This window comes from Capra hircus, chromosome 5, assembly GCF_001704415.2.
Source record: "Capra hircus breed San Clemente chromosome 5, ASM170441v1, whole genome shotgun sequence".
Taxonomy (NCBI): Eukaryota; Metazoa; Chordata; class Mammalia; order Artiodactyla; family Bovidae; genus Capra; species Capra hircus.
Window position 1 is genome coordinate 26,597,981 of NC_030812.1, and position 17,176 is coordinate 26,615,156.

Here is a 17,176-nt window from a genome sequence, read left to right on the forward strand (position 1 = left end):
GATGGGAGGGGAGTTGGATACATGTACATGGATAGCTGAGTTGCTTTGTTGTCCACCTGAAACTATCACAATAGGCTATACTCCAGTATAAAAGAAAAGTTTTTTTAAAAAAGATGGGTCTTCACATAGAGAACAGACTTGTGATTGCCAAGGAGGTGGGTGGGTTGGGGAGCGATGGAGTGGGAGTTTGGGATTAGGAGATGTGAACTATGATATTTAGAATGAATAAGCAACAAGTCACTGCTATATAACACAGGGAACTATACTCAAAGTCCTGGGATAAACCCCAATGGAAAAGAATAAAATTTGAGTTTGGGGCACACACACACACACACACACACACATATGTAAAAAGAAGTCACTTTGTTGTACAGCAAACATTAACACAATATTGTAAATCGACTTATACTTCAATTGTAGAAAGTTTTTAAAACTGGGTCTTCAAGGGACTTCCTCGGTGGTCCAGTGGTTAAGACTCTGTGCTTCCAATACAAGGAGGATGGGTTGGATCCCCGGTCGGGGAACTAAGAACCCACATGCTGTGTGGCATGGCCAAAAAAGTGGGTCTTCAACAAATGAATGAATGAATAAAAAGTGATACATACAGTTTATTATTGTATTGGAAAGAGTACAAAGAAACGAATCATTCTCAGACCTTGATACTCCAGCTTGCTTTAAGTCAAGCCACATTCACCAAATCTGAAAGGTCCTTCGTGTCTCTGCCGGTCTGAACAGCCATGGAATGAGAGGGGGCCCTCTGCCCAGTCCACAGGGAGGGGGGCTCAAGAGTCATCACCATTCTGAGTCAATGCTCACAAGTCCACAGATCTCAGTCCCTGGAGTTCCTTGGTGGGGTCAGGCATGGCAGGCCCCCTTGACTCAGAGCTCGGTCTGAGAATGCAGAGAGGAGCCCTGGTCCCAGACTTTGCAGGCAGAGAACTTGGTGGTGTCATCTGCGCAGTGACAGTATCCTGGCATTTAGGTATGGCAGGACCAAGATCGAGGTGTCACCAGCCCCCAGAAGGTTGTCTGTGCCAGAGAAAAGTGAGTTGTGAATAAGATCCCTCCCAGGGCTTACCCTGTGCATCTAAGACACAGGAACCCATCATCCCCAACCCAGGCCCTGGCCCCTGACCATGGCTGTTGAACAGGGCAACAATAGGGGGCTGGCTGCTGGGGAGAGGAGGCGTGTCCTCCTGGGTGAGGAGCTGAGCAGGCGGGGAGGGGGGTGTCATGGCCACTTACCTGGGGCAGGGGGCAGTGGCGCCGTGCATACCACTCCTGGCAGTACAGGCTGACTTGGATGCCCTGGCCCAGGAAGAGCAAGGTCCACATGAGCACGTTCCACGCTGGGCCTGTGCGCCGGTCGTGCATCGTGAAGTTCAGTGGCCCTGATGCAGGAGGAGAGGTGGTCACCTCAGCTCCAGCCACCTGTAATTTATCTTCCTGGCTGCCTTCTTATCTCAGGGCACAGGGGAGAGTTGGAACAGGAAGGCTGAGGAAGATCTTGAGCCCAACTCCAGGCACCCACGGAGGTCTCAGGCATTCCTCAGGGTTCCTCAGTTTGCACTTCACTATCCTGGCTCCCTTGCTGAGCCTGCCAGCCCACACCAGTTTTCTCCCCTTTGCCTCCCTCTATTTGTGCCCTGCCAGAAGTGTTTTCCCACTGTACCCCCCTCCAGGATACCCCTGTGCTGCCTCCCGATACGGCCCCCTTCCCAGCTTCTAAGTCCCCTGCCCCCCCCAATGCTCACAGACAGCACTATGCCTTCCCCCAGGAGGCATGCACACCCCCCTTCCGTCTTGGCTACGTGGCCTCTCCCATCAGTCTGGAATCTCCAGGACTCTTCCCTCGGGATGTCTCTACAGGGGCATACAGAGGCCAAGCTCACCTCCAAAGACAAGGAAGAGCAACAGCATGACGGGGTAGAAGAATCCCAGGACGAAGCAGAAGATGTACTCATGGACCACTGCTGAGACCAGGAACACGCCCAGCATGGCTGCGCCTCGGGCCCGGCCACCAAGGAGCTGGCAGGGTTCGGGGGAGGGGGGTAGAGTGAGTCTCCCTAAGCACCCCCTGCAAAGAACCCCCTCTTTAAGGAAGCCAGAGGGTATCTAGTACAGTGGAAAGAATATGGGCTTTGGGATCAGAAAGGCTGACATGTCTTGCTTAAAAGCATTATATTAGTCTATTGGGCCTTAGAGGCCACTTTCAAAAGGGGGATATGATAATACTTACTTCTCAGGCTTCCAGTGCAGATTATATAGTGTGGGAAAATTCTTGGTAACTGAAAATTGCTCTATGCATGTTCCTTAGAAGGCTAAGGAGGGGAGACATGCCCTGTGGAGGATATAGTTGAGGACAAGGAAGGAAGGAAGTCAGATCATAAGAAAGACTTTCTTTCTGCCCACTGGGTTAGGTAGAATGAGGAAGGTGAAAGTCAAAGGGGCCCTTAGGTCTAGAAAAAATGGAATGTGCAGAGAAAGGGAAAGAGAGGCGGTCCCAGAGAGGTTCTATTAACCGTGGGAGCTGAGCCCGTACCCAAAGCCCATCTTGATACACGTAGCTGTACAGCCAGTCATGGACCACCACGTTCCATGTGCGGTAGTAGTTGGAGAAGGATGTTGAGTTCCACCAGTCCTGGGGGCGGGGTGGGATGGGGTCAGGGCGGGGGAGGAGGTGAGCATCAGGGCCCCGGCTCTGCCCAGTTCCCAGCTGCCCCTCCCTGCTCCCCACTCCCCGTCCGTCCGTGCTCTCTGCAAGGGCTGGCTCCCAGCAGGAGAGAGACAGCAAGCATCCGCCTAACTCCCTCCTCAGGCCCTGGGGCCCCTGCCCTCCCTCTCTACTCTCAGGAGAAGGTTCCAAAGTACCATCCCCACAAAAGCAATGAGCCCTGGCTGGTCAGGAGGTGGACGGGTGACATTATAAGCATACCCAGAGGAGCACATTTCTCACTGCGGGAGACTGCCAGCACAGCTGAGATGGAATCGTGCCCCTTGGGATTAACAGAAACTGGTGACTAACAGAAATTCTTGAGCTTGTCTTACAGAATAGCAGGTAAGGGAACAGTTTGTTAAAAATTCTTCTGCTGTAACCTGCCTTCACTGACAAAGCCTTTTTTTAAAATTTGACTCCTTAACCATCCCTGTACAGATAACACCTCTGATGTATGGGTCACTATGGCAACAGGAGGCATACATTTTCCAGGAACTTGAAGTTGGCTCCTGTCTAGTTCAAGTGGGCTAAGATTGGCTAGGACTACCGATCCTAAAACTGGGCCTGTAAAGCTGTTGGATGAATGACTTTTTGACATCAGAGAGCCAAAAACTCCACTCTCCGATCTTGCCAAGTGCCTCCATTCTTTAACATGCATCCCATGAAGAAGCATGTAACTCAGATACGCCTTTGCAGAACACTGATTACCTCACCTTTTCTCTACCTCCAATCACTTTTCCCAAGCCTAGGATCTCCTTGATTCTTTATCCTGTAAATATCTCAAGCCCTTGGCCTTTGGGGAAGCAAATCTGAGCTTGTTCTCACTTCTCCTTACTTGGCTGCCTTGTTGAAGAAACCGTTTCTCTGCTGTAAATCTCGGTATCTCAGTGTTTGACTTAGTGAGAATTGGGCAAATGCACCTGGTTTGGTAACAAGGTGAGAACCAACATAGCCACCATCCTCCCCTACATCCTTCCCTAGCTCTCCTTGCATCCAGCTCCCAAGTAGCCCAGGTCCAGGCCCCACCCGATAGAACATTCTGTCTCCAAATCGTAGCATCTCTGCGAAGGCGTTGAGCCAACAGTGAAGGAAGGCAAAGAAGATGAGCAGCAGCATAAACATGCCTGGGAAGTGAAGACAAGGGGCTGCAAGTCAGACTGGTCTCCCTGGCCCCCCACGAACCTCTAGGGTCCTCCCAGGAAGCCCTCACCCAGCAACCTACCAATCGCTTATTAACCACTCACTAATTTATGCATTCATTCATTCATTCAATCCATTTGCTTATGAAGCCCATGCCTGACGTTGGAACATCGAGATGAATGCTAAACCCTCTGCCTGTTGGGAGAGGCTGGGGAGAGGACGGCAATTTGAAGTGCCACTGCTTTTAGTCACTAAGTTGTATTCGACTCTTTGCAACCGCATGGACAGTAGCCCTCCAGGCTCCTCTATCCATGGAATTCTCCAGGCAAGAATACTGGAGTAGGCTGCTATGTCCTTCTCCAGGGGATCTTTTCGACCCAGGGATCGAACCTGTGTCTGCTGCACTGGCAGGCAGCCACCGGGGAAGCCCGAATCTGCAGTGAGACTCTGGCAATGAGCAACCAGAGGAGCGGGCAGATATCAGAGGGAGAAGCTGTTGAAACTAAGAGTGAGAGGAGAGGGGAGCTCCCTGCTAAGCCTCCTCCAGGGTGCAGCCTTCCGCAGCTCTGCCTCCAGTGGGGATACCTGGCAAGGTGGCATGCATGATGGAGAGCACCAGGGCACGGGTGCTGAAAGGCTCCTGGCTCATGTTGGCAAAGACAGGAACACAGAGGCGGCCCAGGATGAAACAGGCGTAGAGCACGCAGCCCAGGGCCTGGAGAGGGGCAGAGGACACATAACTTTGAGAGGAGTCACTGGCAACTGCCCTCTTCCTCTGGAATTGGACTCTGGCCCAGCATCTGCTTCCCTTCTCTTTGCACAACCCTTTGACCTCTTCCCGGGCCTCCCCTACTTCGTGCCCAGAAATGCTGCCTCAGCCACCATGAGTCACAGGTAGTCCACGCTTCGACTCTGTCTGCTGACCTGGGCAAAGTTCTTGGCCACATAACTCCACCTGACGTTGGGTGTCCTGTTGCAGCAATGGAATGGAGACGGTGTGTTTCCCATCGTTTTGTCTTGTTCCTCCCCTGCAGGCATAGCATCCGGGGCCCACTATCCACAGCTCCCTCAATTGCTCAGGCCGGGGAGGATTACCTGGGGAGGTGGGGATCTAGAACACTTTGGATCTTCCTTAACAAAGATGACAAGTGGAATTTTAGCTTACGCGTCCACTAAGTTTGCTCCAGACAGAGGGGTTTCCCAGGACATAGGAATTTCAGTGCTAAAACTGGGGCAGTCCTGGGCAAACCAGGACAGTCAGTCACCCTGGCATCACCATGCGCTGGGGCGAGAAGAAGGGGTAACGTACCTGTCCCTGATTCCCATCTGTATTGTGAGGTGCTTCCTGAGAAAGTGGCCAGTGTCTGGATTGAGACTAACCACCTCAGGGAGAGGAGAGTAGAAGGGTTGGGTCCCCGGTGGGCCTGGGCATGTGGGGAAGGGGGTGCAGGCTCTTACCTGGGGTAAGTTTCCCTATAGATGAGTGTGGGGCAGAAGAGGAAATAGAGGTAGCTGGAGAAACTGGGGGCCCGGATCCCCTCACCTGAGGAGGAGTAAGAGGGGGCTGTCAGTGAAGAGGGAAGGGAGAGAGGACACAGGTGGGTGGGGTGCCAGGGAAGGGCAGCGGAACTGGTGAATAGAGCTGGAGAGTATAGAAGTGCGGGGTGGGTCAGCACCTGGATATGGGATCCGAAGGTGGGCAGAGAAGGTGAAGCTGGGCAGGAGTTAACCTGCTTTTTAACAGCCCCCTTTTGCTTCTGTTCCAGGTACCTCCCCCCTTTTCTGGCGCAAGACCGACGGGGGCCAGAGCTTCATTTGGCAACCACAGGTCCCACCATCCGATTCTCTCTCTTTCTGGTTTGACTTTCTCATATAAGGCTCTCATACCCTGGGTCTAAATAAGGATGAGCCAGAAGTCCTGGGCAGTAGAGCAGCCTTCTCAGAAGTGGGACCTAAGAGAACGCCGATTGGCTAAGGCCCAGAGAGCCCAGTCGACGGCTGGAGGTGTGCCCTGTGGGCAAGATGGGCTTAGAAAGTTGGAGCTTTTATGAGGCTCTTGCACCTGCTGGCTTCATTCAACCAACCAAGAGGACTGAGTTCACAGCAGCGCCCGCTGAAGGCCTCACCTCCTCTGGCCCTAAGTGTCCCAGGTACTGTCTCTCTCAGGAAGGAGTAGCTTTTCATCAGGAGCCTGACCTGAGGTGGAATAGGAAAGAGGTTAAGATGCTGTGGGACTTTGCACAGATCACTTAACCTCTCTGTGCTCACGTTTACACAGGGAGAAGGGCAGGCAGACTGTGAACTTTGTATAGTCAAAGCCACACTTTTATCTTTTTGTTGGACACTCTTATAGCCTAACACAGACAGCTGCTGTGATGAATCTAGGGTAAAGGATTACCAGAAAGGGCAGAGCCTCTAGCCAGCCAACTCCCCACGATTATATGATTATATTTGCATAGCAGTGTCCATTTGTTTACATTTCTTTGGAGACTGCTGGTTGGCTCACAAAGGACTCTGCCCCTGATAATTAGCTCCACCCCCACCAATACAGTATGCAAAGCCCTCTCTCCCAGGGGCTCCACCCCACCTTTGGTCCCACCCATCACCTACCTGCTCAAAGACTAGGACACAGCGGGAGGCTGGCGGGAGCTGATACTCCACTGCCACGTGGACCGGGAGGATGCCGAGCACCACGGTGTGGGCAGCCAGCAGCAAGCAGCCCAGGCCCACCCCCAGGGTCCAGGCCCCTCCAGACTGGGGCCTCTCCCACAGCCGCAGGGCCTGGTAGGGCACCAGCAGAGTGGACAGGAACATGGGGACCCACGTCACCAGAGCCAAGGGCAGCTGTCCAAAGCTGAAGGTCAGTAGATCAAACTCCATCATCAGCCTGGGAGTGGGGAAGGCGACAAAGTAGACAAGCGTGAGGCCCATCCCTGTTCCCTTCCTCTGCAGTCAGAGCTCTTGGAAGATAAACTCCTGAGCCCACCTGCCGCAACTACTGAAGCTCTCGGGCCCCTGAGCCCATGCTCTGCAGCAAGAGAAGCCACCGCAATGAGAAGCCCTTGCACCACAACCAGAGAAGCCCCTGCCCTCCACAGCTAGAGGCAGCAAAGAAGACCCAGCACGGCCTAAAGTAAATGAATAAAATTATCAATACTATATATAGGTATAAAATTATATAGCATATATATTATGTATATACTTTGGGAAATCCCTGGAGATCCAGTGGTCAGAACTCTGCGCTTTCACTGCAGCGGCTCAGCTTCAATCCCTGGTTTGGGGAACTAAGATCCAGTAAGCCACACAGTGTGGCCAAAAAAGAGCGCACGGCTTGTAATGGCAAATTAGAAGCGATTTATAGGTCCATTAGTAAAGAACTAAAAGATCAAAAGCTGGCACTTTCAGACTTTGCAGCCATTAAAATCAAGGGAGCAACATGGAAAGATCTCTAAGGTGGGTCTTTAGGGAGTGTAAAGGAAACCAAAGGTACCGTAAGTATCTTAGTAATGTAAGCACCGCGCCCCACCACCCCCCCACCGCCGCCCATTACATCCCCTTGGTTCTTACATCTGGAAGTGGAGGTGTGGAAAATGCCCTGGAGAGAAACTCTTATAACTGTTAAATATGTTACCTCTGGGGAGCAGTCTGGGATAGAGGGGATGGTGGAGGAGTCGCTCTGCATATATTTGAAAATTTACTGAGATTTGATCCTTAATTTTAAGGACTGACAACAATTTTATCAAAAGGAAGTGCTGTTGCTGAACCTGCAAATCTTTGGTCCTTTTCCTTTTACTGCTTCCTAAGCTATCTAGCGAAGAGTCAGACACGACTGAATGTCTTCACTTTCACTTTTCCCTTTCATGCATTGGAGAAAGAAATGGCAACCCACTCCAGTGTTCTTGCCTGGAGAATCCCAGGGACGGCGGAGCCTGTTGGGCTGCTGTCTCTGGGGTCGCACAGAGTCGGAAGCGACTGAAGCGACTTAGCAGCAGCAGCAAGCTATCTGGAGGGTGAGGCGGGATCATGCAAATCCAAACCCCCAAGGGTCCACAGTCCCCTGCGGCTCATCCCAGAGAGGGAAGGGGTTTTGTAGGGAAACCTGGGCTCTTGTGTGCATACATCTGTCTTCCCCACAAGACTGGGAATGCCTCACAGACGGGCATGGCCTGTCCTCTGGGCCCCGGGGCTGGTACTTAGGGGACTCACTGGAGGTTGCTTGAGCTGAACAGCACTGTCTTGGAATGGAGTGCATGAGAGCAGTGAGGTGGGAACCACACTTACGATGCATATACATGCATGTCTGCCTCAGGACAAGGGTTCCAGAGGAGGTGAGTGAGGGCCTAGTGTCCCCAGGGGACTGATCCTGGGTAAACAGGCCAAAGGCCATCCAAGGCTGTGCAGGGAAATCTAAGAGGGCTTTGGGGGTAGGAAGGTGGTTGGAAGCAATGTTGATGTGTGTCTAATAATAGAATGGACCTGCTGTATGGGGCCCCAGTGGCGGGTGGAGTTCCAGGAGCCCAGGTTGTCTGATCTGGTCTGTGGGCCTATGAGAGGGAGGGGTGCCTACCTGCCCTCATCAATGAGGTCGATGGCCAGGGTGCTGATGATGAAGACACACAGGCCGGCGACAAACATATGGTAGATGGTGCGGAAGTGTGGCACCTCCATCAGCTCGCTGGAAGGACAGGGCCCTGAATGTCAGTGGGAGAGTCCTTGAGGTGGTGCAGACCAGCGCAGGCACTGTACACAGTGGGGATGGGGCCTAGTGACTGGGAACTTGAAGTGACAGGCTATGGTACAGCTGGCACTTCTGTCCAAAGCCCTTTCCAGCCCAGACAGCTCTCATCCTGGTGGCCTTTCTTCCATGATTATGCCCAGGGCAAATAGAGAAACAGAACCTTAGAAACCATCTCCACGTCCTCTCCCAAACCACCTAGAGCCTGAGGATGACAAATGAGGTGTCCTGGACCCCCAGACAAAGCTCTTTCTTTTTTTCCCGTCCCCTGTCCTCACCCCTGACTTACTCAAGCAGGGACTTGCGGATGATGAAAACTTTTCGTTTCCCCAGGGACGACTCCCGGGTCCTGAATTGAGACAGTTGTTCTGGGTTAGGAACCAAAGGAAGAAGGCTATAAGCAGAGCATAGGGCTTTGCAGGAGGTCACTACTTGGGAGCCAAGGGCAGTAGTAGGGGAAAGTCAGGGTTAGGGCCAGCAGGCAGGAAGAGGTGAAAATGTCATGGCCAATGGCAAGCAAAGCCCAGTAGTCAATGTCAGGAAGACAGAGGCGATAAGGGAAGAAGAGGGAAGACTGAAGTCAAAGTTACATCCATGCTGGAAAAGGGCACAGGAGATACCATCTATGGCTCATAGTCCTTATGATGGAGGAGGCTACACAGCCGCTCCCCAGCCCCCGGCTCCTGAGACTCTTACTTGTGCAAGGAGTCTGGAGGGACGGAGGGCACTGGTCTGTCTTGCGGTGGGTAAGCTTGAACGGCCTCCCACATGGCCTGATCCAGCAGCTCCATCAGCTGGCCCTGCGCTTGCTCCAGCAACTGTGTCTTGACAGCCTGCAGGACAAAGCAGGGCAGAGTGCACGGTCCCTCCATCCAGTCAGCCTTCCTCCCATTCACCAAACACTTCCCGAGCCTACCTCCATGCCAGGCACACTGCTAAGGGCCCAGGATGGACAGAAGAACAAGCATGGCTCCTGCCCAGAGGTCCCCCCTACCCGCAATTTAACTCCCTCTGGTTTCCCAGGGCAGCTGTGAGGATCCGGGAAAGACGCTTTCAGTCTCTGGATCTGACCCCCAACCACCTCGTCCTCTCTGATCCTACTCTTTTCTCCCTGACCCCAGCCTTTCCTCTCCTGACCTCCAGTCCCGCTAACAGAAGACTGTTTACTGGCTGACTTTGGGCCCCTCCCCTGATGGCCTGTGCTTCAAACTCCTCCATCTTAACCCTTAGCTCTACCCCGATCTGAGAGGTTTGAACCCAAGAACAAATTGTCTTTATCAGTAAACAAGTCCTCACCCTTTCCTCCCTCTACTCCCGGACCTGTCCATTTGACCTCCAACATCCCTCACCTGCATATGCTGGGTCCATTGCACCAAATCTGGGCCTCTGTGCATCTCCACGTTTCCTAGGAAAAGTAGTTAGGGTTCGGCTGTCTAGTGCAGACCCAGAGGCTTTCTCTGTCCAGCAAGTTTGCTGTGTGCTCAACAGCCTCCCCCACCACAACCAGTCAATATCTAGTATCATGGCCAGGGTAGGGAGGGTGAGAGGGGTGGGGGTAGTCAGAAAGAGGGCATTTTTGCAAGGGGTGAGCAGACCACTGGCAAGCAGGGAGCCTGATGACATTACTGGAAACAGGGTACCCAGGGAACAAGAAGCTACTCTAACCATCGACAACAGTGAAAAACAGTCAGAAAGACAAGGCAAGGCACTGAATAGCCCGTTTCTCCTTACTTCCCCAGCTGGGGAGTTAGGAGGCAGAGGCTGGGGTCTGCCTTTACTGGCTTCTCAGGACAGCAGGAAGGATTGAAGGTGGATAGCAGGAGCCCCCTCTCGCCAGCACATCCCCACCTCCGATGCCACCTGGGCGTTCTGCACCCCCAGAACAGGGTTCTCCTTCTCTGGACGGCCGGTCCTTCTGCTGTCTTCCTAGCCTTTCTCTCCTCCGCACTTGGGCCGCCCTTGGCTCCATGATGTGAGTCTTGACCGGGCAGTGGCGACTGATCAGTGTTTTCTCCCTTCCTGCAAGCTTGCCTGGCTGAGCGCTTATCTCGGTACCTCTGACAGCACCAAAGACTAAAGTCCTTTCAGGAGGAGGGGTTATAGGTTGTTCGATCCCCTATCCCCATCCAGAAGGCAGCACCATCTCAGCTACAGGCTCTGCTTTGCTGGCTGTCACAGGACATTCCCCTACCCCACCCCACCCCCACCAACACCCCCGGCCACCATCCAGATGCCCAGCTCTCTCCCACAGGAATGGGGGCTCTGCACCCATACACGTCATGGGGAGGGGGACTTTGTCCCTCTGAGGCTTATCACCTGGTATGGCTGCTTCACCTGCTCAGTAGGCTGAAGGCTGGGGAGGAGTCAGCAACATCTTCAGGTATCAGGGCACTCAGCTCCCTGAGGCCATAAGGTGTTTGAAAGAACCTTGTCAACACAGCTTTGTGTGCACATGACTACTATTCTATGAGGTGGGCACCTATGACAACTGTGGGGCTATGGCCCCTCCGGGGAGCTTGGGGCTGGGGGCTGTACACCAGCTCTTCCTTACACCTGCTTGGGTGAGCAGGTAAGCAGAAAGGAGTCAAAGCAAAAACTTATTCAGCACCTGGCGATGCCCAGCATTATCATGTATGGAAGAACCTGATTTCAATCCTCCCGCGATCATTTGCTGGCTGTGGAATTTCAGGCAAAGGACCCAAATAATTTAAGCTAAAGTTTCCTCCTCTGAAAAACAGGTTCAAAAGTCCCTATCTCACAAGGTAAGCACAAAATAAGGTAGTCCAGGTAAAAGCAGATGGTCCAGGGCATGGTCCATGGAAAAGCACAATAAATACTAATTCCCTTCCCTTTTTAATATGAAGTAACAGAAGGGTAAGTGCCTTGAGTTTCTCGTCATTGAACTCCTGGTGGGGATTAACTATTAATCCTTCCTCTCCCTTTGTGTCAAAAGATCAATGGTAGAAACAAGGTCACAACTTCAGACCAAGGCCTGCCAAGGCCTCAATGTCTCCCCACCCCCATCTCCTGCTTCCCACTCCCTGGTGAGCAGTTGGGTGAGATTTGAGGCTGTGTGGCTGTCTTTGTCATTCCAAGTGTGGCAGGAAGGACTGAAGGCAGTCCACAAGAGAAGAGAGCTTCTATGGGGGGCTGGACGGAGGTAGAAAGAAGGGCCAGTGACTCCATAAATGTGAGAAGTGAACACAGAGACATAAACCAGAGATCCCCCCCCAACACAGCTTTATTAATACCCCAGGCCGACACCAACAATCTTTCCACATGTGAGGTCCCAGGGGTGAGGGGGACCGTGGGGCAGGGCCTGAACGTGTAGTTGCCCATCACTCAACAAATAACCCAAAAGGACGGCCCCATGCTCCTGCCAGTGGCCCTGCAGCCCCCCAGCCCAGGCTTAGCCGCTGCTGCCGGTGGGGCAGAGGGAACTTCCATCGCCGCCTTCTGAGGACCCGGGCAGGGGCTGGCCCATGCGATCCACACACCAGCAGGGACCTCGGCGCTGCCCCTGGGAGGAGCGGCACTAGGGAGAGAAGCACACGGATCAGAGGTGCCTCGAGGCTCCAGCGGGAGAGATGGGAGGGGCCCCGGGGTGGGGAATGGGCTGTGGACTCTTGAGTCTGAGTCTGTGGAAACATCTGAGTGTTCTCAGGATAGTGAGGCCCACTGGCTTCCCTTCTCCACCCACCAGAGCGTGCCCGTTCTTCCAGGGTAGAGCCGTGGTTCTCAAAGTGTGGTTTCTGAACCAACAGCATCACTAGGGGCCACATTCTCAGGCTCCGCGGGTGGGGCTCTGCTACTGGTGTTTATGGCAGGGTGATTCTGATGCTTATGTGAACCTCCCTCAGAGTTAGATGTTTCTTAGATAATCTAAGAGCTTCCCTGGTGGCTCAGATGGTAAAGAATCTGTCTGCAGCGCAGAAGACCTGGGTTTGATCCCTGGGTTGGGAAGATCCCCTGGAGAAGGCCACCCACTCCAGTATTCTGGCATGGAGAATCCCATGGACAGAGGAGCCTGGCAGGCTATACAGTCCATGGGGGTCACAAAGGGTGGGACATGACTGAGCGACTTTCAGTTTCACTTAGATAATCTAACCCCTCCCCACAGCTGCGTGGCCCTAAAGCTGGGAGGGCGCTAAAGGAAGGGCAGCGTCTTATTTATACAACTCTGTAAATCCCCAACTCTGTAAAACCCAATCATCTTGTACGATGGGCCAAGGGAGGGGAGGAATGGCCTCACCTGCCGCTTCCGATAGAAGCCCCTATGGTCACAATTAGGCACGTAGAGGGTGTGAGCCCCGCGGAAGACCTCGGTCTGGAGTTGCTGCAGCACGGAGTCCAGATGTTTGCGACAGGGACCCTGGGGGGAAGGATAGCTCCGCTGCAGAGCCTGCTGGGCCCACCAGCCAGGCTCCCAGGACTGGGATGGGAGACTTTGCCAAGCCCAAGGGAGTGGTCTTAGAGGAGAATCTCCAGGGCTCCCCACCCCTTCTGCACCCTGCCAGCCCCAAACTCACCATCTCAGTGTCTTGTACGCCCCCAGAATTGGGCCGGACAGGAGTGGTAGAGGTCCCCGAGTTCCTCTGTTGGTCTCTGCGGTTCACGTCCTGCGAGCGAGCAGTCCCTGCTTGGGGCTTACTCTCCTTAGGATTCTCTCCTACAGCCGCAAGAGGAATGGGGGAAGAAGAGCTCGGAAATCATAGATGTCAAACAGAGTCAAGTGGAAATGAGCGGGGTTTTCAGAGCAGTGATGGGGTTTAGAGTTTGGCTCCACTGTTACCTTCTCAAGGCCTCGGTTTCCTTCTCTGAACAATGGTGATATTACCTTTCATGATGATATCCCCAGGCTAGTTTTAAGGCTTATAAAAGACAAGTACTTTGGAAAGCGAAAATCAATACCGTACATGCGTCGGTAGAGAGCCTTGGGGCTTTGGGTGAAATGGCCTGGTTGTTCCACCGGAGGCCAGCAGGGGGCGCACCAAGCCAGGGAGATGGGGCAGAAGGGAAACGGCGATGCGAGGGGGTCAGCAGGGACCCAAGTGGAATGTGTGTCCCCGCTGTGAACCTAATGTGACTCAGCCTAGCCCTCCCAGGCCGGAGACACAGTTAATTTAGGGGCACTGCAATGGGGGCCTTTTGGTCCCCTGAGGCTCAGCCAAGCTCAACTCCCGCGGTCCCAGGAACCTGTGCGATTCAGCCCTTCACCAGGAGGTAGAAGGCGGGCAGGCTGTAAAGGTGCAGAAATGAAAGGTTCCAACCTGCAGGCTGCTCCTTTGTCTGAAAAAAAGTTTCACGCACGGTACTGGGAGGTTTGGGGAGAGCTCAGGATGAGAAGGGAAAGTCAGAGTGTCGGGGCGAAAAAAAGACACGGAGGAGAGTTGGCGCTGCTTGGAACCTGCCCCAACTAGAAAATGAAATAATGAGCCCTGAAGTGATGTCTCTCCCTCTCCATGCACAAAGACAAGCTCTGCTCAGCTCCCAGACCTCAAGCCTAGACAGTTGCTCCCATCTCAAAACCCAGGAACCATTTCTTCTGCAATCCCAAGCCTGATCCTTCTTCCTCCACACTTCTCAGATCTTGCCTCTCATTCTCTCTATTCAGTATCCTACCATGACCATGCTCCCAGCTGCCCCCTCTGACCCACCCAGACCACTACTTTCCAAGAGAACCCCAAGCAGCTTGGGCCCAGGCATTTGGGACTGAAAGAAACTGAAAGTTGATTTCCCATCCCTTCCCACGGAAGCGCTCAGATGCCTTCGGGTGGGAGCCGTTTACATTTCCTGCTCTCCCTGCTGCCCCCCATCTTTCTGGTTCTGACTCAGTTCTGTCCCACCCACTCAATGACTCAGCCTTCTATTCTCCTCTCTGGCTTAGGGTGCGGTGAGGTGGGTGGAGGGTTCTGAAAAGCTTTAAACCATAACCCTGATTTGGCAGATTCCTTCTTTTCCCACCTCTAACCCTCCCCCTGGGGGCGGGGGAGAGGGCCAGCGCCAACCCTCTGACCCTAGTCTAGTCTAAAACAGCTCTGGACTTGAGCCATCTTCTATTTTTCACTCTATGTTCAGGTGCTTTGGACACCCTGATATTAAAAGGAGATATTTCTCAGTGTGTTCAGGGTTTGGGAGTCTGGAGTTCTCTTCCCTCTTTTTCTAACTGGAAGCTGGGAACAATGTCTGGGTGCTTTCTCCAGCTTGGGCGTCTAGGGCTGAAGGAGCTGGGCTTCTGTGGCATACAGCAAGCCCCTAAACCCTTTCAACCCTCCCTTTCCCCTCAAGAGAAAATAGGCTGAGGGGGCAAAAAAGGTTGCCGGGTCAGACAGCTCCCTGCTTCATTCCTAGGGCTGGCAGCCTCACTCCAGCCCTGTAGGAGCTCCCCGCACTTGCCCTTTCACCCCACAAAATATACCCCCCCACCCCCGGAGCTCAGGATGGGAAGGGAAAGTCAGGGTGTTAGGGCAAAGAAAAGACAGGGAGGGGAGCAGGCACTGCTTGGAATCTGCCAGAGATAGGGAAAAGGAAGCGTCCATCTGCCCCGAGCTCATCCCTCGGGACCCAGTCTGCAGAATTGCGGGGCTCACGTGGGCGGGGCAGGGGCGGGGCGCGGCGGACTCACCCGAGGGCGTGCGCGCCCGGACGCAGCGGCCCCGGCCCTGCAGTAGCGCCCGCAAAGGCAAATCCTCTTTCTCCGGCGGCTGGCACTGCAGTCCTGGGGCGCAGTTGGGAGTGTAGACCCCGCACTGCTGGCCCTCCCTCCTCAGACAGCCCCCAGCTTCCGCACAGCCTTCCGCCGCCGGCCCCCCATCCTCCTCCGCGCAGCCCCCTGGACAACCCGCCGACACCCCCTGCCCGCAGCCTGGGCACCTTGCCAAGGCGCCTCCTGGGCGGGCAGCGAGCAGCAAAGTTAGCAGCAGTGGCGGCAGCAGCCTGTGGGGGGTCATGGTCAGGAGTTTCGCCCCGTCCACTCCTCCCAGAGCAGTCGCAGCAAAGCTGCTGCCCGCCGCCGCCCCTCTGCCTTAAGTAGCCGCCGGCAGGGGCCGGGCCCTTTAAGAGCCAGGTGAAGGGGGGGCGTGTGGAGAAGGCAGGGGCATTCCCTAAACTGGGTGGGACTGGAGAGGCCCCCCCCCTCCACCTGGGTCCTCCCCACTCTTCTCTACCTCCTCCCTTCCCAGTGTCTGTTTTCTTCCCAAATTACTCTGATTTTTCTTGCTTTGTTCCCGGGAATCTCGCCCGGAATTTGGGAGCTGGACAGCTGGCTGGAGGCCCTGGAGGGTGGGAAGGGGTGGAAGCAGGAGAGGACCGGAGTTGGGATGAGGGGGAAACCTGAAAGCCAGTTCGGGTGTGTGTGTGTGGCGGGTGAAGGAGACCCAGGGACTCCGGTGGGGAGGGAGAAGATGGCGGACTTAAATGGACGGAGAAGGGGTGGTGTGGGGGTCAGGAGGGGATGCGGGCGAAGAAAAGAGAGAAAAGGCGGCGACGACGGAGAAGTGGGGTCTTGGGAGAACCGACTGCTGATGGGAGAGAGTAAACCGAGGGCCAGGAGAGGAAGAGCAAAGCTGAGGGAGGAGTAAGAGAAAGTTTCCCTGAGACGAGACTGAGGGGAAGGCAGGTGATGGGGCCAGACTTGGGTAGGATGCTGGAATGCTGGAAAAGGGGGGGAGCACACCTGGAATGAACTGTCAGAAATCCTAGGACTATATTGGGGCCATAAGAGTCTGGAAGGATTGTGGGGCGTGGAGGGGGAGGCAGCGAGGCGGCAGTGTGGCAACAGGAGAGCTGGCTGAACACCTGGGAGGTACGGATGAGTGACTGACCAGCTGAAATTATGGGGGGTTGGGGTGGGGAGGCAGAGGAACCCACACTCTGGCTGCTCTAAGGGACGGTGGCCAAAGAGCAGACCTCAACCAACCTCTGTCCTTCATCCAAGTCAGCCCACCCCTCCATTCCTCTCATTTCCCAGAATCTGGCCCCCACTCCATCCCCACCCAGTATCATCCACTGGGTTTTCTGGATTATTCAAGTTGTTCTATGCCAAGGGGGGTTGGACGGTGATGGGGCTGAGTGTTTCGGGTCAGCCTGCTCTCTGCGGCTTTCACTCCATTGGTCTGTCCACCCCACCTCCCCCACCCGTGGCCTCCCTTCCCCAGGCAGTGCCCTGCCCATCCCCAGAACTAGCTAAGCCTTTCTTCCTAGAGGGAGGAAGAAGGACCATTTCCTTCTGCAGCCCCCACCCACACAGCTCTGGGTTACGCAACAATGGCCATCTCATTCTTTCCTAAAACAAGGGCTCTGGGCAGTGACTAAGTTTAAATTCTGGGCCCCCAAGCAAGAATGCCAGCAAGAGCTTCCTGAACTTTTGCGTAAGTGGAAAAAAAAAAAAAAAGCTACTCCCAGCCCCCCTCCCCGCAGGGCTACCCCAGGACCCTAGGACATTTAGGAAGCAGTATCTTCCAATAGCCCAGAGACAGTGACGCAGATTGGGCAGGCAAGGAGGAGGGTGCTGGGGCAGTGGGGAGGGGCAGCTCTCCTCTACTCTAGCAGGCTCTGGGGCCTCCTGCTTCAAGCTCTGACCCCGG

At 54.3% G+C, this 17,176-nt stretch overlaps 2 protein-coding genes across 14 annotated transcripts; both read right to left on the reverse strand.

Annotated features, from left to right (window-relative positions):
- SOAT2 (sterol O-acyltransferase 2) lies at positions 581-10,670 on the reverse strand. Of its 13 annotated transcripts, none has more exons than XR_001295667.2 (15): positions 10,440-10,670; positions 9,941-9,996; positions 9,288-9,424; positions 8,881-8,940; positions 8,424-8,531; positions 6,467-6,743; positions 5,983-6,052; positions 5,315-5,399; positions 4,781-4,884; positions 4,442-4,571; positions 3,743-3,840; positions 2,543-2,641; positions 1,893-2,028; positions 1,246-1,391; positions 581-1,029 (listed from the first exon to the last, which is right to left on the reverse strand). XR_001295667.2 is itself a non-coding variant. In XM_005679927.3 (15 exons), the coding sequence occupies exons 1-15, from the start codon at positions 10,558-10,560 to the stop codon at positions 979-981; spliced, it is 1,608 nt and encodes a 535-aa protein (XP_005679984.1). In that variant the 5' UTR covers positions 10,561-10,670; the 3' UTR covers positions 581-978. The 13 variants fall into 13 exon arrangements, 11 of the variants coding, with proteins under 11 accessions (XP_005679984.1, XP_005679983.1, XP_013819218.1 ...); XM_005679927.3 differs by having other exon boundaries at positions 4,781-4,826; positions 10,452-10,670; XM_005679926.3 differs by having other exon boundaries at positions 4,781-4,826.
- IGFBP6 (insulin like growth factor binding protein 6) lies at positions 11,962-15,592 on the reverse strand. Its single transcript, NM_001314243.1, is given in 4 exon segments — positions 11,962-12,126; positions 12,844-12,963; positions 13,121-13,260; positions 15,217-15,592. Coding segments are annotated over 4 exon segments (711 nt in total). The 5' UTR covers positions 15,542-15,592; the 3' UTR covers positions 11,962-12,000.